The 25,438-nt window shown below is 36.8% G+C and overlaps 6 protein-coding genes across 11 annotated transcripts; 2 read left to right on the forward strand and 4 right to left on the reverse strand.

Moving 5' to 3' along the window:
• Positions 1-16: 16 nt before the first annotated feature.
• On the reverse strand, positions 17-4,910 carry LOC136345061 (protein zer-1 homolog). Its single transcript, XM_066293056.1, has 10 exons — positions 4,754-4,910; positions 3,657-4,688; positions 3,392-3,594; positions 2,775-2,949; positions 2,560-2,724; positions 2,347-2,508; positions 2,112-2,298; positions 1,977-2,058; positions 1,791-1,924; positions 17-1,737 (listed from the first exon to the last, which is right to left on the reverse strand). The coding sequence occupies exons 2-10, from the start codon at positions 4,686-4,688 to the stop codon at positions 1,571-1,573; spliced, it is 2,307 nt and encodes a 768-aa protein (XP_066149153.1). The 5' UTR covers positions 4,754-4,910; the 3' UTR covers positions 17-1,570.
• A 217-nt stretch (positions 4,911-5,127) lies between these two features.
• On the forward strand, positions 5,128-8,202 carry LOC136345062 (uncharacterized). The gene is made up of 8 exons (XM_066293057.1): positions 5,128-5,329; positions 5,387-6,008; positions 6,268-6,493; positions 6,546-6,711; positions 6,769-6,960; positions 7,016-7,233; positions 7,286-7,433; positions 7,482-8,202. Exons 1-8 carry the CDS (start codon positions 5,244-5,246, stop codon positions 8,002-8,004), a joined length of 2,181 nt encoding a protein of 726 aa, XP_066149154.1. The 5' UTR covers positions 5,128-5,243; the 3' UTR covers positions 8,005-8,202.
• On the reverse strand, positions 8,192-9,619 carry LOC136345063 (dynein axonemal assembly factor 4-like). The gene is made up of 4 exons (XM_066293058.1): positions 9,211-9,619; positions 8,767-9,161; positions 8,533-8,715; positions 8,192-8,475 (listed from the first exon to the last, which is right to left on the reverse strand). The coding sequence occupies exons 1-4, from the start codon at positions 9,588-9,590 to the stop codon at positions 8,216-8,218; spliced, it is 1,218 nt and encodes a 405-aa protein (XP_066149155.1). The 5' UTR covers positions 9,591-9,619; the 3' UTR covers positions 8,192-8,215.
• A 107-nt stretch (positions 9,620-9,726) lies between these two features.
• On the reverse strand, positions 9,727-10,953 carry LOC136344971 (ribosomal RNA-processing protein 7 homolog A). Its single transcript, XM_066292915.1, has 2 exons — positions 10,564-10,953; positions 9,727-10,492 (listed from the first exon to the last, which is right to left on the reverse strand). Exons 1-2 carry the CDS (start codon positions 10,592-10,594, stop codon positions 9,801-9,803), a joined length of 723 nt encoding a protein of 240 aa, XP_066149012.1. The 5' UTR covers positions 10,595-10,953; the 3' UTR covers positions 9,727-9,800.
• A 266-nt stretch (positions 10,954-11,219) lies between these two features.
• LOC136344970 (RWD domain-containing protein 1) lies at positions 11,220-12,496 on the forward strand. Its single transcript, XM_066292914.1, has 4 exons — positions 11,220-11,633; positions 11,685-11,833; positions 11,994-12,112; positions 12,165-12,496. The coding sequence occupies exons 1-4, from the start codon at positions 11,361-11,363 to the stop codon at positions 12,344-12,346; spliced, it is 723 nt and encodes a 240-aa protein (XP_066149011.1). The 5' UTR covers positions 11,220-11,360; the 3' UTR covers positions 12,347-12,496.
• Positions 12,449-25,394, reverse strand: LOC136344960 (uncharacterized). Of its 6 annotated transcripts, XR_010733066.1 has the most exons (17): positions 24,940-25,394; positions 23,267-23,367; positions 22,167-22,313; positions 22,051-22,105; positions 21,591-21,993; positions 17,399-21,102; positions 17,176-17,301; positions 17,037-17,119; positions 16,813-16,982; positions 15,424-16,288; positions 15,214-15,267; positions 14,955-15,137; positions 14,771-14,903; positions 14,434-14,586; positions 13,924-14,163; positions 12,670-13,659; positions 12,449-12,610 (listed from the first exon to the last, which is right to left on the reverse strand). XR_010733066.1 is itself a non-coding variant. In XM_066292896.1 (16 exons), exons 1-16 carry the CDS (start codon positions 25,034-25,036, stop codon positions 13,205-13,207), a joined length of 6,966 nt encoding a protein of 2,321 aa, XP_066148993.1. In that variant the 5' UTR covers positions 25,037-25,394; the 3' UTR covers positions 12,449-13,204. The 6 variants fall into 6 exon arrangements, 5 of the variants coding, with proteins under 5 accessions (XP_066148993.1, XP_066148992.1, XP_066148994.1 ...); XM_066292896.1 differs by having other exon boundaries at positions 12,449-13,659; positions 14,771-14,900; XM_066292895.1 differs by having other exon boundaries at positions 12,449-13,659.
• Between the last annotated feature and the right edge of the window lie 44 nt (positions 25,395-25,438).

Below are 25,438 nucleotides of genomic sequence, written 5' to 3' on the forward strand. Positions count from 1 at the left end.
AATTAAAAAACTAAACTTATTAACTTACAATATTTATTTATATAAATAAAAATAACATAGTGATAAAGCGATAAATTTAAAAACAAAATCACAAATAAAATACTTCTCAAATTCCGCGGGATTTCATATATTACAAATTGATTGGATTCTTCAATCTAATACATATTTACAGTTTATTTAATTTTAAGTATATTAACAGCTCTATTGCCTGTTGGAGGGGGCTTGAAAACTAAATTAGATCATTATAAAAGTATTAACTTAAGCTGCATTCCATTATTCAAAACTACAACCAAATTAAATCTGAAACAGCCATTAAAAAAAACTCAAGTAGGACTTTAAATACGAAAGACGTGTTTTAGATAAATTCATCGGCTGTTATCTATTCGTCACATTATGGTAAATAGTAATTGGTTTAACCAACGCCCTACTTTACTATTGCCAGTTTTTTTTTTTTTTTTTTTTTAATGATTGCCTGTTATACCTACGAGCTTTTTGTGACAACCACAAATTATTTCCTAAAGAAAACATTTACGTCTCAAGCGACAGTCAAGAGGCGCAAATCTCTCGAAGAAATAATAACTATAAAAAAACGAGCAAAATACTACGCTTTGTCCATTAGCAACGTTAAAGTTTAGCAAAACGAATAATTTGCGGAAAGAACTGATTCTCAGCCGTGGACGAAGCATAGTAGTGTACCTGCATATAATGAACGTCACTCCCCTAGGGTAAATGCGCCATCTGCTGATTCATTCACGACGCAAGCTTCTCCATCGAGGATGTAGCTTCCATTATACGCTCGTCCAATAATACATTTCATGGTTTCATGATCAAAACTAATTAGAAAAGCCCATTATAAGGTGGGTCGTACATACCTTTAAGTTTTTTTGTTCGAACCAATCCTCTAACTTCGCGAGTTACAGAATTACAATTGCATAGTGACAAATATTGCTTTTTTTAGTTTCTTTCTCAAGCTCAATTTGAAACACAGAATGCTCTCATGGAGCGTAACAAGAATAATAAATATCACTGGGAAAAAGTAAAATCAATATCGTCAGGGGACATACCATTCAATTGTAGATTAAAAGTGCCCTTTGACATTTTTTTTTAATCTTTTTTTTTAATGCTTTATTGCTCTTGAGCGGATTACATTTGAGTTGTAATGTGTAACGGGTGAGATATGTGTCCCACCATAAAATGCACATATATCATCAAAATGTTATCACCATGTAACTGAAACGAGATTAACTAACTAAAATTGATCATAAAACCTGTGACACCCTGTATACTGTTAACATTGTTGTTTTCTGCACACTTAACCCCATCCCTTTCCGTCTTCAACATTAATCTACATTTCTAAGTTGAAAGAAAAAAATCACACGATGAAACTAAACACTTCCTCGCGATGTTAAAAGCCTGAAGAGCAAAATTCGTTTTCATTAGTGAGCTTATAAACGTTATCACACAGTTAACAAGTTAAATCGCGCGTTAATCTGAAGTCTCCCTCGATGAGTATTTTATTTTAGAAAATTCTAAGCACTAAGGTGAACAGGTAATTCCGGAAGATGGGTAGCTACCCGTCGAGTTCCTGCTGCCAATCGTGGTTTTTGTATTTAACGCAATGCTCTATGACAATCGCTGCAAGATCTTTAATAGCGGCAGGCGGGTCCAGGTGCTGGCTAATCTCCTTCAGCAGTTCTAGGCCTCCCTCTTTTTCAACTAAATGACAGTATTTTTCCGCTGGAAAATTCGGTTTTAGGAAAACAATTATAAAAATCGATAAAACTGCATACGATAAACTTTAGTGAGGTTTGCCAATGCCCAGACGGCCCACCGTTGACATTCTGGCGTGTGAAACACTTTCACTAGGTGCAGTATTGGCTCAAATGATCTGTAGTTGATGTTCCTTGGAGATTCCAAATTCCAACTATACGAAAAATAAATTTTATCCAGTAAAACCTCAGTAACAACTAACAAACCTATCGATGGCTTTGATCATCCGATCTAGTACGTCCTGGCGAGATGGTTCCACCACCACCCAGAAGTCTGGACCATCGGAAGCTGCAAAAAGCAAGTATTGTCGAGCGATAGAAAAAGGGACGTTTTTAGCTCACCAATGTGCGATATCACCCCCGCAGCGTTGTAGCTGACTTCAATGCCATCGCACCTAGATTCCAACAAGTCCGAGAATACAGACAAATACTCTGGATGCATTAGGTAATGCCGAAGCTCTTTTACTTCAGCTACATTACCCAAAAGCCCCATCATATTTCTCAGCAAATCCTCCTTATCTGGAAACCTCTTTAAGGGCCATTTAGTATGAAAGCGTCGCAATTAATATTCACACACCTTTAAACAAGACAAGAAATACTCCATGCCATTGTTTTCTAAAAATTTCCTGCAGTTCGCTGGAGTTTCATCTGTGATGTTCCACATGGTAGACCATGCAACTTCCAAGACATCGTCACAATAGCCCCTGTCAAGTCTTTCCGAAATAAGCCAAATCATTTTCTGGAATTTTCAAATGCGATTAAAGTTGTTTACGAGATAATCAAAGCTTACGTTAATAGCCCCAAGTTCACCTAACCGGATTTTTTGTTGCCCGTCTACTTGGCATGCCAATGAATTCAATAGATAAATGCCGATTCTCTGAACAAAACTCTCCGAAGAGCTCATTCCGTGAACCGAGTACAAAAGCACATCTACCAATCTCTCATATTCAAAAAGCTGAAATGTATGTTCTAGTATCAAACACATAGGTTTATTAACGCACTTACAACATCAATAGGTATTTTAAACTGACATAACGTTAGGCAGCCGTTTCGCATCATGGTTTCATCATTTCTATGCACACTCATGCCATTAAGAAGCGTTGAAATTATTTTCCTTTTTACATGGACTACTTCGTGAAGTTCACTACTAGTTCCTTTGACTATGTAGAATAGCGTGGCACTGAAATGAAGTTCATTTTGCGGTTTTTAATACTTAAACTGACCCTAAATGATATTAACAAACTGAGCGGTTTCACATAACAGATTTTTTTAACTCTTCGGTGACTCATAAAGAATAAGATGATAGGCCTGTTAAAACTTGACAGTCAATATCTGCAAGTCGTAATAAGATTGTATACTAGTCACTAACACATAAGGACAGTGTCAGGTCTACTCATAACAAATTTTAAAATAACAGATAAATGCAACAATTTTTTTCTAATTTAACCGACGTTATTCTTATCACCCTTTGAGAAATCCCAATAGTAGACATAGAAATGTTCCCAACCCCAAAGGATCCAGAACATTCAAATACTGTCACTTAATCATTATCAACCATAACTGTGTCAGGATTTATTTTCGTGTTTCTGTTCAAAAATCTTCAAAAGTCACATTGAACTTACCTCCCTGATATTTGAATATGCCTCTCACTCAAGTGTCTATTCATTGCTTCTAAAACAACATTCAAAGCTTGCCCCACAAACTGGCAAGTTTCAAATCTAAACAAATGAAACAGTTCATTTAACACTTTCTGCAGCATCTCCGTGCGGTCCATGTAAGCTAGGGCTGATATGAGTATCTGTTCTTCATTGGCATTGCCTGCAATCTATAGAAAAACAAACCAGGTTTAAGTTTTACTCACATACTACAATATATTTATATTTGTACCAATTTGGCAGGCAAGTCATGCCTTAGACAAGCATCATGAAGAGTTTCATACAGCCCCAGGAAATGGAAAGGATTGCTGACTCTGGAAATCAGGCCAGGAATGTCTGAGCCCCTGGCCTTGTCTGTTTCAGCCACTCCAGTTCCAGCTAAATCAGTTCCCGAAATATCTAGAGACATTAAATGGGGCAAGTTTTCTACCAGAGTGGATAAAGTGGCGGTAGGTTTGGTGAATCTCCTGTGGTCATCACGGCTTTGGGAGATGTCTAGATGGGTCAGGTTTTTTAATTTACAAATGGCTTCAGTCATCCCTTCGATTTTGTCAACATTGTACAAAATTAAGGTGCGCAAATTGACTAAGTGTTCAGAGTATTTAAAATCATCCAGAGAGCCACAATTGCTTAAATCTAAATATGTTAAACAACTCATTGGGCTTAAAAGTAAAGCGTAAAAGTCATCAGGCAATTCACGGCAGCTCTTTAAAGAGAACCTACGTAAATTTGGGACATTCATAATGTGACTCTGAATCCAATCTCCCAAACTGTAAAATATTGAATGGGAAAATATATCTACACCTTCTCCAATACTCAGTGATAACAAACTAGCACCATACTTTGAAATGTGTCTAATACAATTATGTGTTAGTTCTTTGCTTTGAGCCAGCTCCAGTTCAAGCAAATTATGGCTTAAAAGAATCTCTAAATCATGATCCAAAATTTTGCTCTTTCTCAACTGAACTCTCTTCAATCTAGTGTTACGAGTGTCTTTAAAAATATTAACAAAAGTAGAATCGATGCTTTCCAAACTCTGTGACCGCACAGTTAGAAGTTTTTCACAGATTTCCACTGGCAAGGAAATGCCCTCTTTTAGCTTTAAGTAGGCTGAGTAGCCTGTATACTCGCATATTGTTACAAGGTATTTGTTAATGTAATTGAAGCACAGGTCAAGGAGTTTCTGCGGCGCAGACGAATTACAGAAGCAACAGGCTTCTGCGAGGATAATGGAAGAGTGACGGCATCTACTACTTTGCAGCATCTGAAAAGAGTTTTAGATGGTAAAAGTTGCAGGACTTTGTAAAAGCTGGGCTTCAAAACCAATACCTTTTGTAACGTTATTGTAAATGGTGCATTGTTTAAATGGGAATTAACACATGGAGAGATCCATTGAATGCAAGTACTACTAAGAAATCTTGGCAAAACGTTACCGTTACCTTATCCAAACTTATTTAGAAAATGATGTTATTTTCTCTTTATTTTGGGAAGAAAATTAATAACAATGACAGCTGGATAACAGTAATCAGCTGATTTGGTAGGAGTTTGAGTTCGAAGCGCACCGTTCTAATTACTCTTTGATCCACCATCCTGGTGCATCTCTTGGTCGTTGGTCTGTGCCATGGCAGCGTTTTCCTTTCATTTTCCGTCGTAGTAATCAGCTGATTGCGATTCAACAAATGATGTTCCACACTGTATTTTTTTTTAAGAAAAAAAGTGAGGTTATATTTCTTTGAGACGGAAGTTGTTGGTATTTTCTGCATTTTTCTCAACTAAATATCTATACGCAAAAATTGACCTTTCTACACCGCCGACGAGAATGGCATTTATTCAACACACTAAAAGTCTTCTATCAAAAACGATTCTTCACAATTCCTTGCGATATCAGCATGGTTATGTTGTTTTGTAAGTTTTGGTTATAGAGTAAATTCTATTTTTTCTAAACGTACCTGCGATTTCTAGACTTCCAGAGATAGGAGAGGAAGCTCCCGACAAAAATCCCTTATACTCTAGAGATGGCCTTCCCAAATTTAACCAAATCACTATAGAAAACTGCAGAGCAGCTATGGCCAAATTAACTCTGGATTTTGAAATTGCAGTACAAGAAGTTGAGGCAACACTAACAGAAAGTCCGTGTGAGGATGTATTTAAGGATATAGTGGAACCTTTAGAGAAAGCAGGGAATCCCATGGAAACCACCTGGGGCTTATCCAAAACCCTGTATCTCGGAAACAACACACTAATGCCTACTTCAAGTTATATGGCCATCCATGATCGGGCCAGGCGGGCCAGGGCCGCGAAATACACTAGCAAATCTATACATTTTGCAGTTAAAAATTCTTTCTCTAACAAAAAAGAGAGAAGTGTGGAGCAATTAAGGATATTGGAGAAATTTATTTTGGAAGGGAAATTGAATGGGCTGGAACTTGAGGGCCGGAAAGCTGACTCTTTTAATCATGACTTCAGAAAGTTAGCGGAGGAGAAAAAACATTTTAAACATAAAAGTGATTTATCTTTGAAACAGCACTCACAGATGGTTCGTGACAGGGGTGTAGTGAGAGATTTTCCAGAGTACTTATTAAAGGTATTGTGCTTTATTTTTATTAATTTAGGATTATATTTATTCACAAATATGATTGCACATTAAGCAAGGTTTACACAAACATTATTTTATTAGTACCAATCCCACTATAATTACTCAGACTAAGAAATTAAATTGCTTTTAAATTAGACTTTATACAGTAAAAACGTTGGTAGGAATTACTCTGAAGGCTTCATGAGACTGATAATGGTGCAGATGTTTGTGGTACAATGATTATATTACAATTTTCATTGAATTGTAGGCAACAGCAGTGGACCCAAACAACTACATAAATGGCCCCTGGAGATTTTCTATATTACCTCACCTTTATACTCCCTTAATGGAGCATTGTCCTGACCGAGAAATTCGGTGGCTCCTCTGGAAAGCTAATGTAAGCCGTGGTTCTGTTAACAACATAAGGGAGTTATCAACTAGTTTGCACACTGAAGAAATTAGATACTTAACTGATAGTTTGGCCAAAATTTTAGGTGTGTATTAAAGGCATATTTGAGGTTGTTAATTTATTTTTGTGATTTTAAGGCTACAGTACCTATGTAGACATGTCAATGGAAACGAAAATGGCTGGTAGCAAGGCAGAGGTTACCAAGGTAATTGATTTATTATTAGCAAGGGCAAAACCTGCGCAAGATGCAGAGATAGAAAAGCTATTAATTTTTGCCAATGAGAGAGGTTTCAAGACTGATGGGTTTGTTAAAATTGTAAATCTATGGAAATATATAATATGATAATTAATAATTCATAGATTAGAATTATGGGATGTACCATATTGGAGGCGCAAACAAAGAACTGCGCTTTATAATTACGACGAGCAAAAACTAAAAGACTATTTTCCATTGAACACAGTGCTAACTGGTTTATTTCAACTTTGTGAAAAACTGTTTAATATCGTCATAAAAATTCGAACAGAGGTTACGGCTTGGCATAAGGATGTTAGGTAAGTATTCCTAGAAACTCTCACGTTTGTGGGTGTTAAAACGAACTCTCTCTAGGTTTTACGACATATTTGAGGCTCACAGTTCAGCCCCAGTAGCAGGCTTTTATTTAGACCCTTACGCACGATCTGAAGACAAATTAAGAGTGCAAAATTCTTCCTGGATGATTGGAATGCAAAATAAAAGTCAAGTGACTGATAGTAAGCCTTTGGCTGCGCTTATTTTTACTTTTGAACCCCCTGTTGGAGATAAAGAATCCCACCTTACGTTCTCAGGTAAAGTTGTCCTGGACTAACCACGGTATAGGGTTGAATTATGATATTGTAGAAGTGAAAACATTGTTTCATAAATTTGGTCACGCCCTACAGCATTTGCTTACACGGACTTATTACGCTGAAGTGGCAGGATTGTCGAATATAGAATGGGATGCTGTAGAAGTTAGTGGCAATATGCTCACTCAATGGCTCTTTAACGAGTAAGTTTATTACTATGTTGTTCTCACTTATTTGTCGTATGTTTACAGAAAAGTCATTCAAACCATAAGTTGCCATTACGGCAGCGGCGATAAACTGCCCATTTCCACCTTTAAAGACCTTTGTAATGCCCAAAATCACATGGCCGGTTATGATTTATGCAACGAACTTTACCTTTCCGCCTTAGACTTAGAAATGTATTCTACCAAAAGCTACTGGGCAAGTTTAGTAAAACAGCTATGGCCCCAATACAAAACTCTGAAATACATCGATAAAATCGACGCGCATCCCTGCAGCTTTACTCAAGTCTTCACTGAAGACTGGGCCGCAGCATATTACTCCCACTTTTGGTCGAGGATGATAGCCGCAGACGTCTATAGTGCGTTTTATGAAGTCGGTGATAACGAGCAACAGATCAAAGATGTTGGAAAGAGATTCAGAGACACGTTTCTAGCTTTGGGGGGCAGTCAGGATCCTAGTCAAGTGTTCAGGGAGTTTAGAGGCAGGGACCCTTCCCATAAAGCGCTTCTAAAGACTTTAGGTTTAAAGAAAGTTGTTAAGCACGAGAGTTAGTTAAATCGAGAGTGAAATAAGTTGAAGAGCCTTGTTCCTGATTTACTCTTTGTTTTTGGAAACATATTGCGCATAACTTGGCAATTTGTTAATGGATGAAATGTGTTTCATAGGATTATTTGTATATATGCAGATTGTTAGAATGCCATTAATTAATTCGATTGTAAATAAATAGATTGACTTAAACTTTGATGTAAAGACATGTTTCTTTTTAGACCTTTCCATTATTCTTTGTCTTCACCTCCTCCAGTTCTTTTTCGTACCCCTCCAAAGCAATCCTAAACTCTTCATTGCTTTCCAGTTTAATACTGGCTTGTAGTTCCGAAATCCCTTGCTGAAGAAGTCCCAGCTTAAAGAGCGCAATCCCCCTCCTTCCAATGCAGACTGCCCTCTCGTGCAAATTTACTTCACATAAGGGTTTGTATAAGCTTAAAGCTTTGGAGCAGTCATCTACAGCTCTGCTGAAGTTGCCTTAAAGTTCATTAGATCTCTTCAAAGATTCATAACAAATATTTTCTAACTACAAACCGACTAGGATGTGTACTTCGGATCGCTCAAAATATAAATCGACGAACTGGGGACTTAACTTAATTGCAAAGCTTAAAGCGCTAATTGCTCCCAAATAGTTTTGATGTTTTTTGAATTCTTTAGCTTTGGCCAATAGGTATTGAGGATTTTTCTCCTCTGGTCTTAGATCTTTATCGTAAAATCCTAGATTTAAAATAAGGTATGAGTTAGTTCACATAAGTTTGAAAAATTTACCAGTAGATTTTCGGGCTTCAGCTTGTTTAATTAAAAATTCATTTTCTTCCTCCAAACGAGATTCTCTTGAAGGTGTAGGGAATTCTCTTGGTGTAAATAAAATCTGCAGAGATTGAATATTACGAGATTTGGGAATGGGGTCAAGTTTCTTTGATTCTCTATAGAGTCTTAACTTAGGCTTATTTGTTTGTTGCGCTGAACGCATTATTGCAACTCCATATTGTTCATTATTGTCTTCAGCTATTTCTACAATTTTGTCACTGTTAGGCTTCAATTCCACCTCTTCTTTCCAGGCATTCAAATCTCCCAAAGCATCTTTTTCCGCTCTCTTCTTTATCTCCTCAATTTTACCTCTTACCCTGGTATCTAACTTGATTTGCTCATTCACCGCTACTCTGCAGCAACAAAAATCAAATAAAACACCGTTACATTAAGGTTCATTACCTCTTTAATTCAGCCTTCAAATTCAATTTCTCTTGAAATTTGTTTTGCACCCTTTGATGTTCTTCATCAATAAGCCGTATTTTCAGTTTCATTTTCTCTTCTTTCGTTAATCCTTGTACTTCCAGAGAATCCCACATTTCCTCGCACTCTTTTTGAAGATCAAAAATGACATATTTCCAGGTTTTAGTGCAGATGCTTTGAGACACATTGATGGCTTTCAGCAAAATTGCTTCAAAGAAAAAAGTTTCAAAGGTTAACTTTAGGTACTGAGGAGATGTGAATACATCAACTTTGCATGAAGGGACGTTGTGTAAAGGGACACATAAGATTACTTTATTGAGAGATTGCTTCCAAATGAAATCTTTAACTATTATGGGCATTATTTTAGTTTGTGGACATTTACGTTTGATTGTTGATGAGGGTTTTGATTAATCAATATTTTGTGGGATAATGGTTGTCTTAGTAACTTACAGGTTAAGATTTTATTTTCGCCTAGGATTTTGTTAATAGAAAGTCATAAATTAATAGTTTATTCATAATATATAATACTTATAATACAATTAAATATGTCTAATTTAATAAATTACAGCTTAATATGGCTTAAATTTTCGTGCACTTTTCATTATCTGCACCCTCTTCTTGGCTTCATCATAGTTTTTCTTTAGCATGGTCAAATCTTTCATTTTGTTTTCTTTGATTTGGAACTTATAATAATTTGTATGCTCCTTTCGCTGCTTCTTTTTATCAATTTTCTCATTAATTTTCAGCATCACACTCTCCTTATTTGCTATTCCTGGCTTGTGTCCTTTTTTGTTCACTACAGTCCAACCTTCATCATCAACTTTCTTTGATGAATCTTTTTTGGACTTTTGCTCATTTTTGTCATAATTTTGCATGAAACTGGTTATTTCTTTAGACAATTTGTTAGGGTCAACAATCGAGTTATTGTAAGCACTGATCCATTTATCTAAACCAGTCTTAATTTGTGTTTTTCTTATTTGTAAACTAGTGGCTTGTAAGGCTTTTAATAGGCCTTCTTGGCTAGAAAATATGACATATGCAGTTTTGAATCCATTGGTGGTATTGCTTTCAAAAAGAATGTTGATAATGTTGCCAAAGGAACAGAAGAGATCTTTGATGTGTGCAGTTTCAAGGTATGGGGGTACATTCATGATTAATAAAGTGCGGCCTGGGGGCTTGCCTTCTTGGTTATGTAAGAAGTGTTGTTTAATGAAAAGTTCATGGTGGGTTGTACTGTCTTGCGAAACTTTGAGTGGGACAACTAAAATTGAATAGCGAAAATTTGGTTATTAAGATAATTTCTTTCAGAGGCAGGTATATTTCTAATCTTACCTTTAAAGCCCTGGATCTCCTTAGGTGCCATTTGGCTTTTAATATGATATTTAAACTTTCTTCTAGCACTTATTTGTCTTTTTATTTGCTATTAGCAAGGAAATCTTGTGGATTTGAAGAGAATCGGTTATGTTTTCAGAAAAAAGTGGTTTATTATGAATTTGAAAAACGAGGTTAGATTTCTTTTCCTTGCGGCATATCAACACAAGCACATGGTACAAGTCATGAAGCAGAAAGGCAACAGTGTGCTGCTATGTAACTGCCCTTTATGTAACGCATAAATAAAATTACACAGGACCATGTTGTTACATATGTATATCGTGATTTAAATTATATGAATACTACACACAACAGCTAGATAACTACGTAATTTAAATTAATTAAGAATGGGAATTTCAAAGAAAATTAAAGACTTTCGTTTATTTTGGCTTATCTTAGAATGTTTCTCAGAATTGGCGTCACGGTTCTTTCTCCCAGAAGAATATTATTCCATCAAATTCCTTGCAAATTGAAAAGTTGGGGAAGATTTTTTGGTATTTATTTTAGTTTTGTGTTTTCGATTGTTGTTTAGCAATTCTAAAGTAAAAGAAATCACCTTTTACAAAGTCACACCTTTGGACATCTGGCAATATTGGAATCGAAATCGTAAATACAAAATTCTAAAATATTAGTTTGGTTGGGTTTTGCCATGGAGAACTTTCGGTCGTGTACAAGTTGCAGTTTTTCTTCTTAGTTTGTTATTTAAAATATAATTATACTTTAACGTTATTAAATCAAAACAGAATATTTCTCAAAAAATGGATTATGCTGAAGAGCAGAAAGGCGAGCTAGAAGCACTGGAATCCATATATTATGGTGATTTTACAGTCGTTTCAAACAGCCCTTGCAAGTTTGCAATTCCTATAAAAACGGATGATCACGATCCTGAGACAAACGCCGGTTTGTCTTGCGACCTAGTTGTTACTTATACACCCAAATACCCAGAGGAGCCTCCACTAATTGAAATAGATAATGCAGAAAATTTTGAACAGTCTTTCGAGACAGCATTGCTACAACATCTAGAAGAACAGGTAAAGTATCTCATCAGATTTAAGGTATTGATGTAAAGGATGTTCATTTAGATAAAGGAAAATTTGGGAATGGTTATGATATTCACTTTGGTGTCATCAGCACAAGAATGGTTACACAATAAATATGAAGAAGAAAAGAATGCTAAGGAAGAATGTGAGGCTCAGAAGCTGAGAGAATTGGAGGAGGCTGAGCGGAAAAGGTGAAATAAAATATGAGTATTAACTATTAAACTTTTAGATGATTTAAAATATCCATTTAAAAAAGTGTTTTATGATGATAGTGGGGGGAATTTAAAAAATTATAGATCATCTGAACTTTTAAACCTTAAGTCTCATAGTCTATTATATTTGGTATGTTAGATTTGAAGGGACGAGAGTATCAATAGAAACATTCCTAAAATGGAGGCAACAGTTTGAAGAGGAGATGGGAATTGATAAGAAGAGAGAATTGGCTGATAAAGAAGGGAGGAAGTTGACTGGTAAGAATTTCAAACAATTTCCTGATTATCTCTTAACTAAATATTTTTGCAGGTCGTGAGTTGTTTATGACTGATAACACCCTTAATGAATCAGATTTGAAATTTTTGGATGAAGGAGATCGAGTTAAGGTGGATGAGTCTCTATTCCAAGACATGGATGATCTTGATTTGGATGATGATGATGAGGATGACGAAGACTTTGATCCCAATAATTACCACAACTACTCCTCCTGACAAATGGCACACTCTGTTCCATACTAGCTTTATGATTTTTTAGGGAATAATATATTTTCTTATGCTGTTGAGTATTTGCAATATAAGTAATTATTATAATGCTTTGTAATGGGAAAATGTTTATTAATAATAATATATGCGTTAACTACACCTATGAGTTTGTTATAGTACAAATACTGCTAAATTCTACTGATACAAGAGTCAATAATCACATCACTGAATCCGATACGGACACATCGATAAAACTACAACAATAATCGTTATCTACAAAAAAAATTAATACATCTTAAGAAATCTAGCAACACCTAAAAATTAAAGCGTACAGAAGGTATATTTCCATAGATTCCTTGTATGATTTAATACGAGTTCTCCATTTCTCCGTCGTTTTAATCAACCTCATACTGCCGTCTAATGCTTGCCTTTTAACTTCATTACAAATACAAAATACTGAGTCAATCGCCTTGAGGTCTTGGCAAGTGTTCGTAATAACTAATGTATTCCTTTATCTACAAAATCGTTTTGTGTTCCCCGTTCCGAAAAAAAAACAAATAAATATCACAATTTTCCAACTAACTAGATTTAAGTTACCTACAAAAATATTTTAGGCTATTTTTCCTTTCCAAACTAGACTCATACTGAGGCGACATAATATTAAGTCGAAATAAAAACGGTACTATCACATTAGAGTGCTTGCAAACCGCGTCAAGGCTCGCCTCTAAGAGCGCTACAATTAAATGAATTTAAAAATAAATAACGAGTATCATTTGTATAAGGGCGTCATTAAACTTCCTGAAATTCTATTTGAGATATTTCTAAAATAGAAAATTACACACGACATCAAATGTGCTGATTTTTAATTCATTCCTCCTTTTGAACTAAATTCCCCCCCTTGCGCTCAAGCGTACTAGACTCGATCCCACTATCCTCATCTGCGCTATCCAACAAGTTAGCCTCTCCTTTACTGAAAACTTCAGTTTTGTCGTTAAACCTGGAAATCTCGCATTCATTCTTTAAGGGCTCGTAAGTCACCGGATTTTCCTTGTACGGAACGATGCTCAAGGGTTTGTACGGCAAAACATCAAAGCAGACGTTCTTTTTTTGCTGCGGGTCCTCGTCAGTCGGAGTATCCACATGTTGAACCAAAAAGCGGCTCTTGCCGAAGGTGGAGAACGTTGGCTTTTCGCGTGTTACTGAGTCTTGGACCGGTTCGATTGAGAATGTTTTGGACGAAGTGAAAGCACTGGGGCTAGGTGGTAAATCCAATTTTAGTTTGCTGCGCGTGTGCCGAAGACCGCCTAAAGCATCTTTGGGACCTGGATGTGGAGGTAAGAAATGAAGGTAATTACTAGGGCTTCAATTAATATTCATATCAAATAACAATATGTGAGGGTTTTTTTCAGCGTTTACCACTTCTAAACATTTTTTTAATGTATGGTTGCTTATACACAAATATTGAACATCTAAAGCTAACAAAAATAGAAACAAATTGAGAGTAAACAAATTCCACTACCACACAATGGGGCGACAAAGCGGTCCGTGCTTCTAAACACTAGGGCCCTCTAGAAATTTTAACCTACCTTTCTGGATTTTGTTCACCACTTGTCGTGCAAGTTGCTTAAGGGAATGCACCTCTGTACTAGAGGAAATTCCATCTGTAAAATCCACTGTGTCACTTCCTGGGGTGGAATCCTCTAGACCGCTATCTGGGGTGACGTTTTCCAACCAATTTGAGGCCCCCGGGAAAAACTGGGAATACACTGGGTCTGGTTGATTTGACGCAGTAGAAACAAAGTCGTCATCGATAGTTCTTGAGGTACCTACAGTGGACATTGACATTTCAGTCAATAAGAAAATACAGAGACAAATGTTGAAATACTAATGGAGGAACTATTGATCCTTTGAATAATTGGAGAAGAAAAGTACTGCGGTAAACGAGGAAAGAATGTTAAACCACCAAATGAATCCAGTAATGAAAATTGCATAACAAACATCAAGAAACTACCAATAATAGACCCTTTGAACGTAAGAATAAATAAAACTCTCTTACTGGTATTTGCCTGATCTGGAACAATGAATAAAATGCTTACTTGCGCCGTCACCCTGTATGTCGCTGAGACTGGTCAGATAATACAAACTACGTCTACTGTTGTTAATTTTGGGTTTGTAGGTAAACGTGCTTGGGTTTAGGTCGCTTTCGGCGGTGGGCGGGGGCAAATAAGTATCCGTGTCAAATTCCCAGTCTGGAATCGATAGGAACAGGCATATGACCATTAAATGTGAGTAATAATGAGAAGGAAGACGAATGAAGATGGAAAAGTCGAAGAGGATGAGATGAATGATTCCATGTCCAACAAGCGCCATGCGTTAAAAACATGAGTGACGCACCTACTGAAAGTATTACTGCCTGAAATTGAGAAAACTTACCGGTAAAAGTAATATAGTCAATTTGGGGTTTCCATAGGTCGTGGCTCTGCAAAACTGGACTTTCAGGCTCTCTAGGGTACTCATACACGCAATGATATTTTTGCTTCTTGAACCAAACTCCTTTGGGTTTCTTCTATTCACATTTAAACTTTGTGAAAAGGAAATTATCTGATTTGAGTCTTACCAGCTCATTTCTTTCTAAGCTTTTTTCAGGAGACCGCAAAGCCGACTTTGTAGGGGTAGCAAATTTGTCCCACGCTGAGGGTACGAACTCTAAGTTGTCGCCATCATCGTCGCTCGAACTTGTGCTCACATCGCTCTCTGTAGGTTCCTCGCTGATTCCTTCCATTGGTTGGATATCTTCGAGCTAAAATATTAGTTAGGTTATTTTTCGGTTTCATGGTAAGTAATGGGAACGGAAAATGTTAACAACAACTACTTACCACGTCATGTGGGGCAGCTTTAAGGGCTTTGAGAGACTCCTCATGCTCCCCCTCCTACACGGAATCACACAAAAATAACGTTACCACACAAGTATTTATTTACAAAGGAACACATTATTCAACTACTTTACTATCGTAAATTACTACTAAAACAAACGCCCAATTAAATGCTATTAGCTAATACTATAAATTTGTTTAGAGGACGCTTACCTTCCAAATAAACTCTCCACTTGAACTTGATCGAGTGTCCGACCCACTGTCCCAACCCTGCTCCTCTACATCATTGCTCTCACTAAATGAAGTGGACATCAACTGATTGTCCACAGGACCACTAAACCTGATATCAGTCAAAATTCCCAGAATATCCTGCTCTTGTTCACTCCCATTTGTTTCTTCTGAGACATTTATATCGTCATAGAACTTAACTAAAATCTCGTCTTCATCCTCCGATCCTTCATGTTTTGAACCTATAACGTCTTCATGGGTTTTGTCTTCACGATCATAAATAACTTCTTTGGCACTAGATTCGGATACATCGGATTTTGGCTCCGAGCAGTCTGAGTGATCAGAGACTAAATTCGGTTTAGGGATGGTTTCGAATGTTAGCAGTGAGGCTGGCAGTGATTTCCAAGGATTGTCTTCAGGGGACGGCAAAGGAGCCACTACTTTCGCACGAAAGGGGCTTAAGTAAATCGCGGAATGATTTCTCTCGCTGTTTAAAAATTGCTCATTTGGCGACTCAATGGTTTCCTCGCTAATTCTCCCTTGCTCTATAGGCTCTACCTTATAAGTATCCTCAAAAGTGAGCACTAAAGAGCTTGCGCGAGCAGTATTATCCTCACTGAGATCATCCAATGGTGAGGCATCTTTATCAAACACTTCATCAGCGATATGCTCCTTATTATCAGCAAAATCATCAAAATTAAAGAGGGTATCGTTAGAACAACAAGAGCCTTGACTGGGGGTATGAGTGATGCTTTCTGGTTTTTGTGGACTTTCCATTGTGATGGAAGAAAGGACTGGTTGGAGGTCCAACTGACATGGTTCAGACCAATCACTATCAGACTCGCTGTATCTAAAAATTACAGGAAAAAGGTAAGGCTTGTGATATTCACAATCATACTCTGTGGCGTGCTATATTCGTCACTGTAAGCGATGTAATTTAGTTACATAGCTGGATGATACAGAACGGACGCAAGTGTGATGAATGTACAAAACCTCTTGAAAATTTTCCACACCTTTACACATTCCCAGTTCGGCACTATATTGTCTATGTATGCCCATTTTCTGATTCATGTTCTTTACCTCAAAAGCTTACTCATTAAACATACATTTCAGTATTTAGTTAAATGCAGGTGAGGCATTCTGTTTCTCAAAAAATGTGGCTCAATATTTAAAAACACCATCATAAGCCTTGATCGAAAATATCTGTTATATTATAAAAATCAGTAATAAAAAATCTCCTATAGGTTAACACAGAAGTCTGAGCCTACTGGGGAATAGCAATTTTTCTCAGGGAAGCAAATGAATGATACATTATTTTGTGTAATATTATGCCCACGCCCTTTTAACCAACGTCGTTAATTAATGTTTACTTACTTTAGACTCTTTGGGCTTGCAACCTCCGGCTCTTCATCATTCTCATCGAAGCTGTTCTCTTCTGGAATAGGTGATAAGGGCGTGTTGTATACATTATACTTAAGAAAAACCTCATTTCTTTCTTCCTGGTTCCAAACCTCTTCTTCTTTAACTCCATCTTGAGAAGCCCCCTAAAGTCGTCGTTTATTTAGATAATTTTAGTTAGCAATTGTGGTAGTAATCACCTGGGCTTGTGGTAATTTTTCGAGGAGCTCGTTCCGAATGGCAGTCATTATTTCGTCGTCCATACCGAATCGAATGTAGCTTCCTAAATTAAAGTAGATTTAAATTATTTATTATTGAGCGGTTAATAGAATGTTGTACCTTTACTGGTGCCCGGCTGGGATTCGAGATCTCCATTTAGTTTATCGCTGTTCGATTGCGGATGCAGGAACCAGCCACCACCACTTTCCCATTGGCCATTAATTTGGCTTTCTAGAATGAAGTATTCTAAAGATTAGTCAAAAAGAGGGATGTGTGAATTCTGAAGAAGATTCTTATAATTTTGCAACACTGGCCCGTTTTTGATATTAATTCTTTAACTCACCTTTCTTCACGTTGCTTTCGACACTTTCCATTACGAACGTTCCATCTTTTTTCTCCACACCAAACGTCCTGTCTTTAATCTCAAACGTCGCATTGTTCACGTTGTAAGTTTCATCCTTCTTATCTTCTTCCGTAAAAGCACTGTTAGCCTTCACAAACGTTTCTCCTAAATCTGTATCTCCGTTATCAACCTTATCTCTAACTTCTGCGTTCTTCTCCGCTCCATCATCCAGAAATACCATACTTTGAGGTTCCGACGAAAAACTGTCAAAGAAATCCTCATTTGGTCCTCTATTTGAATCGAACGATTTCCCCAAAAAATTGTCCCAAGTCTCCAAGGAGTAATTCAACTTATTTTCAGTGTCAGGACTATTGGTGTCTAAGGCAACGAAGTTGGATGAAAATAAATCTGTTTCTCGATCATCAAATACATTCAAGCTCTTTGCTGGCAAGGAGGAGTAAGGGAGGCTCGGTTTCTTTCCAAATGGAGTACTGGAAAAGAGGACGGCATGAGTGAGGAAGTTCGGCATTGTTTCTTGCTGATATTGGCTTAAGTCAAAGGCAACTTGTGGGGGGGTGTTGACTGAACTTGAGGGTTCATTTTCTTCAGTTAGAGCTTCGAGTTGATTCTGTTGCAGACTAGGCGTTTGCAAAAAGGTGCCCTGCAAATTTGGCTCTTGCAGACTTGAGCTTTCAATGCGTTCTAATTTGATGGGTGAGACGTCGTCTGCAATATTTGGTTCTAGTTGCTCCTTTGAAGCACATTCAGAGACGTTTTCTGTCCAAGTTATGTCGGGTTTTTTTGTTTGAACAAAAGTAATTTGTGCCTCTTCTAGCTCCGGCAATATTTTCTGAGAACAGCTTGAAGATTGAGCTTCACTCTGCTCAGAATTCGACGTTCGTGCATGTCGAAATTGATCATTTTCCGAAAGAATGCTTTCTGCGGGACAGATGGCACTTTCTACAGGGACGAGTTCTGCAGATATATCTGATTGTAGGACCATATCTCTAGCTATATCTTCAATTAACTTAGTTTTTGATTTATTTTCTTCATCAGTATTTCTTGTTTTCCTTGCCTGAATTTCTTGGACATCCACAACAACACCACTTTTTTCTAAAGCTATTGGATTTTCAACTAATTTTTCCATATCTTCACTTGGTGTGATGAAGTTTGGCAGTGTTTTGCTTTGAAAATTCGACTCTAGAAGAGGCTCCTCATTTGGAATGATTAATTCAGATTTTTGTAATGAATTTTCAAGGTTTTGAGACTCTGTTGTTGCACTCAGTAACAAAGTTTGAGGTAATGAAGGAAAAACTTCTTTAGGTGAAAGTTGCTTAGATGTTGTCATTTGCGGCTCCTCCCTGCTTATAAATTGTGAAAATACATGTGAACGAGTCTCCGAAGGCATTAATTGTAATTGTGGAGTTTTAATAATTGTTTGAGGCTCTAAAACAACATTAGAGCTTTCAGCTTGGACTGGCAAAAAATTTTCTTTTGGTAAAACTTGCTCTAATATTGTTGAATCTGGCTCTAGGTACTCCGTCGTTACTTCAACTTTTGTTAAAACCAAGTTTGCACTCTCAGCTTGTGCTGACAATGCCTCTATATTATCATTTTTTGGTAACAAATGTTCCACAGGTACCAATTCTTGTTCTTCAATTTGATTTGGCTTTGTACTACTACTGTTTTGTGGAAGTTCTGCGAGATTTTCATCTTGAGAACTTTTTTGCAAGCACGGCTGGGTGTTCTGGGCAAGATTTGCACAGAAATTCGCAACTGTCTCAAGGCTTATAAGGTTTTTTATGCCAGAAATGTGTTCATCTGCATCTGTATCTGAGGTAACTTTAATGATAGACAAATCTTCTCCCTTTATTATCTCTGAAGATTCAGCCAGGTCTCCACGCTTAATTCCAAATTTTTCTCTACATTCAGGGGCACTAATCAGCTCCTTAATACTAGGACCTTTAACGAAGCTTTGTCTGATTTCAGGCAGCAGCACTTCGGTCTTGTTCAAGGGCTCCGGCTCACTTAAAAATGACTTAACACTACTTTCTATGTTCTCACTATAAAGATCAGGTACATTTTGAGATTCTTCGGTTTCCACTGGGACTAAATGAGTCATATCGTGATTGTTCAAAACCAGATCTGAGAGTTTCGGAACGCTCACTCCTGCCAGCTCATCTTCGACTTCCTGAGGGTGATTTAATTCCAACAAATCCAGTTGCACTTTGCCGTTTTCCCTCTCGAGGCTGGCGAGAATGTCTGGCAAGTTTTGTTTGGTTTGCCTATGTTCTAGCTCGCAATTTCTCAACTTCAGCTCTATTTCCACGTGAGAGTCTTCGAGCAATTGTTCTCCATCTACGCTACCAAAGTCGCTGTTTCTTTCGCTATTGTGCAAAGTGGCATAGCCCAAATCGCTTTTGTTCTCGCTATCTTGTCGACTGAAAGCCATGGCTTCATCTCCTTCAATATTGATAATTTGGTGCAGTTTAGTTCCGCTCATTGCCATTGAATCGAACTTGTCTATGGTCATGTTGAAGATGTTGTAAATTTGGTTCATTGGTTTGATCTCTGTGGGGCTGTTCAAATCGTGCAATAAGCTTAAATTTGAGGACGTTTCCCCTTTGTTGTCAGGCACAAACAGCAAACTATCTCTCCTCTCCACTTGCAATTTCTTCAGCTCCTTTTGGAAATCGTCTTCAAGACTCAAGAGGTTCCCTTCGCTGCTGAAATTCAAGTTAGAGCTCTCGAGATTAGACCTCCGAAAACTCCTATTTAACTTGTAATCAATGCTGGGCATTGGAGTCTCTGGCTCAGATTCTGAGTAATCCACGTGAGTTAGAACCATTAGATCTGCGACTGACCGAGATTTCAACTGCACTTTTTCAGTATAAGCGCCTCGCTCCACTTTTCGTCTCCAATTTTCCTCCTCTGTGTCACTTCCACTACTGCCAGTTTGCTTATATATTAAACTATCAGTAAAACTGTCAATCTGTCCAGAATAGTCCTGAGCTACCCTATCACTTTTCCCTACGGGTAGCACTCCTAGCTTAAACTCCAAACCAGTCCTTGAAGAGGACAGCAAATTATCCAAAGACCCATGTAAATTATTCAAACTCGGAGATAAAGGTTTTGAAATATTATCTTCTTCTTCTTCCAGGCTCAATCCACCTGCGTGATTATCAGTTTTTACGACAGTATTAGGCTTAAAAGACTCCCAGCGATTATCAAAATCACTGACGTTCTGGGTGTTTTTGTGCACTTGAAGAAGGTCTGACAGCATCAAATCGATTTGTGAAACCTTAGGCCGGGACTCGATGCTGCTCCAACACAATCGCATTAGCCGGAACAAGTAATCCGAATACAACTGAGGATTTCTCGGTCCTTCCAGCCGCAAACTCTCAGCGCCGAAAACCCTGGAAATAACTTCATCATCGTCCAGAGATTCGTAGGGTTGAGAACCACCCTCGCAGATTTCCCACATGACCACTCCAAGAGACCAAACATTAGCTTCTTGGGTCAGTTTTTGGGGTTGGATGGTGGTGGGGGTACAGTGCAGGGACTCGGGTGATCTCCATCGCACTGGGATGAGAGGTTCTCCGCCTTTGTAGTAGTCTTCAGGATATTTTGTAGCGCTCAGACCGTAATCGCCTAGTTTTAGTGTGACGTTGTCGACGAGAAGACAGTTTCGCGCAGCCAAATCCCTAAAGAAATTAGAAAACAACGAATATATAGTGGGTTCAAGATATATTTGGATCCACCACATCTATGGAATTTGAGATATCGCCCTTTGTAATACTCTCCTTTAATACATTCATCATTCTCAGTAATAGTAATAATATTCTGCTGTTGGGTTGCAGTGTTCAGCTGAATTAATCAGAAATGCGTCTGATTTGATAAATAATAGATATAATGATAGAAATTATCGGTAACTATGATTCGAAATTTTATTGTAAAAAGCGGTTTTTAAAGAATTTTCAGATAACTGCACACTTGTCGACGCTGAAAGGCAAGTTTGCACCATCCAAAATTTGTGCTAGTCATGTGTTAGTAAAGGAGTGTATTACTACCCGCCCGTATTATCCAGAGAAATTTCCATAGATGGAATCGAACCAATAACATTGAGAGTGGACTATAATACACAGCTGTAAGGGGAGTTAATCCGAATTTCTAATTAAAAAAAAATGCTTACGGATGGATAAATCCGTTTTCATGTAAATGCCTCAATGCTGAAGTCAACTGACAACACCACTGCAACGTCATGTCCTGGCTACCCACATCCCTAAGTCTGCTTTTTAAATCGCCTCCATTGCACGATTCGTGAATTAATAACAGTGGTGAAGTACTCAAACAGCGGCCTTTCAGGGCCAAAATGTTAGGATGGGGAGGTGCCAAGTAGAAGAAGCCGTCGTTTAAAAACAAGATACGCTCCCGAGTGCTGGAGGCCGCATCAAGGATTTTTACTACAACTGGGGTCCACGTCCGAGTGGGATCTAAGTTTTGTGCTGCGCCCTCGATGACTTTGCCGAAACGGCCATTGCCCAGCTCTCTGATGTACTTCAGTTTAACACGAGGGAAGTCACTTTGCCCATTCTCTATGTCATATTTGTTTAACACTCTTTATTGATTGATTTTATCACAAATGCACTCACCGAACCACAGCCGAACGTCGATATCTCCATAGACGGAATCTTGCAAAGTTTGATCCTAAATTGAATGATATAAAAATTGAATTTTTGGTACAAGAAAAAGGAATTTGTTTACTTACGATAACTTGGTCAGTGTTAACCAGCAAATTGTTATTGAACGTAGAGGTTTGTAAAGGTGTGAAAATAGTAAATTCGCCGTTTGTTAATGGGTTTACATGTCCCTGCTCTGTAGTCGCTGAAACCACTACAGGACTGTTGTGAAATTCCTGCAGGGAGAAAGAGGTACAGTCAAGAAAACTTAATGCAATTTCTATTTCAACATCAAAATTGAGTCAGGTAATGCGAAAATTAATTAGACGCTTACACAGACTAGAAAATAGATAGAGTTTCTAAATTAAGTTCTTTTTAGGGGCTTTCTAGTAAACATGTTTGTCCAAATTTATTTTATCACATGATAAATATATTACGTACTTCGCTATACGCTATATATTCAGGTTTCTATTAAGTACATATAAGGAAATGTTATTACTTGTGGTATTTATATAACTTGATAATTAAGCTAGAATCGCCATAATATCCAGAAAAATTGCTAAAACTAGTTTTAAATGAGAGATACTAAAAAGAGATTATTCCAAATAAATTACCTGCAAATACATCTAAAACCTGTACTCAATTGGATTTATTCAGGCAAATACTCATTCAAGTATTACACATGCAAAAAACAGGTAAAATATAAACATCAAAATATTGACATGCTCTAATTCTTTACAGTGAACACAGTTTAATTACAGTTTCATTTAATTTAAATGAAATTACCTTTTCTTTTTCCTCCTACCATGAGAGAGAATTTGAAAAAGAAATTAATTTATTTGCATTTCTAATGATCTAAAAGCTAATAAAATTAGACTCTTCAATATTCTTTTATAACGGAACCAGATAAAGAACGCTGTATCGACAGTTAGATTAATAATCAGATTCATGGGAATTACTGCAACAAAATGGACCTTGAAAGGAGATTACTAAAACCAGCTCATGATAATTAACATCTGCTGGATGAGATAATGACAGAAATATAAATGCAACTGATATTTTTATTTAAAACAGAGAGATTGTATTTTAAATGAGAAACTGCTTGTCTTTGATTGTAGAACAGTTAGGTTTTAAATAACCATTTTAGCGATTTTTCAATTAGGAAAAACGTGACTGTCAAACTACTTACCTGAAATCCTTTGCGTCTTTGACAACATAAACATCCTGCTAGTATGATAGTTCCGACAGTAATGAGAATTGCTGCAACCCCTGTGAGGAACTGAGTGGAGCCTGTAGCAGAAAGATATTTCTATATTCTACATGATAATTAAAGGTTATTATTGAGGCAGTGTTCTGTTAGTAGTAGGATCATATAACATGTGGCAAAATTTTATATATATCATGTCTATAGTAAATAGGAGATTTTTCAATAAATCCCATGAGTTGTCAGTTTAATACCAGATTTTTTTAATGATCACCTACTATTGAGATCACATAGTTACACTCTTTAAAAGAAACACAAAAAAAAATAAACATAGGATTCCACCTTATTTTTTGTATGTAGTTAATGTAGTCAAACAATGACAATTGAATCCTTTTGTTATGTCTATGAGGATGATACAGGTGTGCCAATAATTGATATCCCAGTTACTACACAATATTGAGCATTGAATCATTAAGTAATTAGGAATTAGTGGAAAACAAATTACCTACAATTGATACCCATATTTGCATATTTGAGGAATAAAAGAAAGAAATAACAATTACTTTTTGCCTTGCTGTATGGTGTCTAATTTTAGATCTCTTATTGCAAGCATTTTTGCTTTAGAACTATGGAAATTACTAGCAATGATTTGTTTATCTTTATCTATTCTTTTATGGGAGATTAAAAGTCATTTCTACAGGCAAATTTAATGCAGGACTAAAATTTTAATGGATTTTTTTATTCACATTAAATTGACAGGAATGTTCTTAATATGATTCCTATATATTTTTCTACTTAGAGAACTATTAATGGCTAAGTTTGCAGAACACTCAAGAGAAGATAGTCAATACATTCTTTCTTAAGTGTATTCAGAAATTAATCATAATTTCATTTATATTTATAATAATATTCATATTTATATTTATAGACATTGTGGTTTCAAATAAAATCAAAAACTAATATTATAATGGTTATTCAGGCCTTTTCCGAGTTGTTGGTCAACATACTTGTTGAATTACCATATGACAACAGGTAATGTCTTTAAAACACATTCAATAATTTATGTAACATGATTAACAAGCTCTGTTTCAACTTTACACACAATTTCAGTAATGGTGATGAATATATATGATTATAACATACCTGAGTGCATAACAGGTAAAAAAAGATTGAAACAGAGAATATCACCTCAGCATTCGAAACTAAAATTCAAATGTTTTGATGTAATAGTCAGACAGATCGCTAGCTCTGTTCTAACATAACTTTAACAAAGTCCCAAAACTTATCCATCTCACAGAATGAGTAACCACTTCATTGATTAAAACCTTTGGTGAATAACTTAAAATCTCCTTATCTGGTAATATCAATTACTTGAACTTCAAGGTATGGGTCAAAACAAATTGCTTGTTCTTAGCTGACTCTCCTTCAGCAACCTACTTTTATGTCAAAGCACATTTCACAAGGCAACATTGTTTCCAAATTAGCTTAATTTCATGGGATAATTAATTCAGGAAGGCAGGACCCAAATTGGCCAATAAAAACAAATTTGTCAAGAGATTTAAAAAATGATTAATGGAGAGTGAGAGTAAATAATACAGTAAATAATACGTAACTGTAAGAAGTGGGAGACAATAAGTAATAAGTAAATGGTGACTCACCACCGCTGTTATCTTCCAAATTAATGGGAAATCCTCTGCAAAGCTCTGGGAATAATAGTAGGATAAGCAAGTTCATCCATTTCCATACTGTTTCCATAATTTTGTCCCTTCGGGGAGCATGTAGTATTGCCGTATTGCGATAGTTGGAGTTCCAAATTCCAATTTTTTTTAACTGAAATTATTTGCGTAGCTGCTTTAAAAGGTTCTCCTGTAGGGCCTTAATGTGCATGATCGATTGGGGTTGACACCACTTTAAAACACTTCGTTTGCTACGTATATAAATTCAAAATTAACAAGATATTTTCCACTTTTTCCAAGATTTTCTCCCAAGGAATCACAAACACAAATGCAAATTGCAGATTTAGCAATGACAGTTAATGACGTAATAATACGAATACGCCATTTATCGTTAAAATGGTGAGCATAAGGCGGCAGTCACTTGTGTGGAAAATGCCTAAAAACGAAAAGGAACGTAACCTGAAAATTCATTTTAAACCAA

The sequence above is a fragment of the Euwallacea fornicatus genome, chromosome 18 (genome assembly GCF_040115645.1).
Source record: "Euwallacea fornicatus isolate EFF26 chromosome 18, ASM4011564v1, whole genome shotgun sequence".
NCBI classification, from domain to species: domain Eukaryota; kingdom Metazoa; phylum Arthropoda; class Insecta; order Coleoptera; family Curculionidae; genus Euwallacea; species Euwallacea fornicatus.

Coding starts and splice junctions, on each gene's coding strand:
- LOC136344971 (XM_066292915.1), bottom strand. CDS start 10,594: ATGGCACCTAAGGAGATCCAGGGCTTTAAAG. Junction 10,493..10,563: donor GGAGATCCAGGGCTTTAAAG/GTAAGATTAGAA, acceptor ATTCAATTTTAG/TTGTCCCACTCAAAGTTTCG.
- LOC136345061 (XM_066293056.1), bottom strand. CDS start 4,688: ATGCTGCAAAGTAGTAGATGCCGTCACTCTTCCATTATCCTCGCAGAA. Junction 2,950..3,391: donor CATATTCAAATATCAGGGAG/GTAAGTTCAATG, acceptor ACTTCATTTCAG/TGCCACGCTATTCTACATAG. Junction 2,725..2,774: donor TTAAAATACCTATTGATGTT/GTAAGTGCGTTA, acceptor CATACATTTCAG/CTTTTTGAATATGAGAGATT.
- LOC136344960 (XM_066292895.1), bottom strand. CDS start 25,036: ATGGAAACAGTATGGAAATGGATGAACTTGCTTATCCTACTATTATTC. Junction 15,138..15,213: donor AAGCTGCCCCACATGACGTG/GTAAGTAGTTGT, acceptor CTAATATTTTAG/CTCGAAGATATCCAACCAAT. Junction 13,660..13,923: donor GGTGAACAAAATCCAGAAAG/GTAGGTTAAAAT, acceptor CTCCACATCCAG/GTCCCAAAGATGCTTTAGGC.
- LOC136345062 (XM_066293057.1), top strand. CDS start 5,244: ATGGCATTTATTCAACACACTAAAAGTCTTCTATCAAAAACGATTCTT. Junction 6,961..7,015: donor GCTTGGCATAAGGATGTTAG/GTAAGTATTCCT, acceptor AACTCTCTCTAG/GTTTTACGACATATTTGAGG. Junction 7,234..7,285: donor ATCCCACCTTACGTTCTCAG/GTAAAGTTGTCC, acceptor ATGATATTGTAG/AAGTGAAAACATTGTTTCAT.
- LOC136344970 (XM_066292914.1), top strand. CDS start 11,361: ATGGATTATGCTGAAGAGCAGAAAGGCGAGCTAGAAGCACTGGAATCC. Junction 11,634..11,684: donor TACAACATCTAGAAGAACAG/GTAAAGTATCTC, acceptor ATGTTCATTTAG/ATAAAGGAAAATTTGGGAAT. Junction 11,834..11,993: donor GAGGAGGCTGAGCGGAAAAG/GTGAAATAAAAT, acceptor TTGGTATGTTAG/ATTTGAAGGGACGAGAGTAT.
- LOC136345063 (XM_066293058.1), bottom strand. CDS start 9,590: ATGCCCATAATAGTTAAAGATTTCATTTGGAAGCAATCTCTCAATAAA. Junction 9,162..9,210: donor TTGAAGGCTGAATTAAAGAG/GTAATGAACCTT, acceptor TTGTTGCTGCAG/AGTAGCGGTGAATGAGCAAA. Junction 8,476..8,532: donor CGAAGTACACATCCTAGTCG/GTTTGTAGTTAG, acceptor ATGAACTTTAAG/GCAACTTCAGCAGAGCTGTA.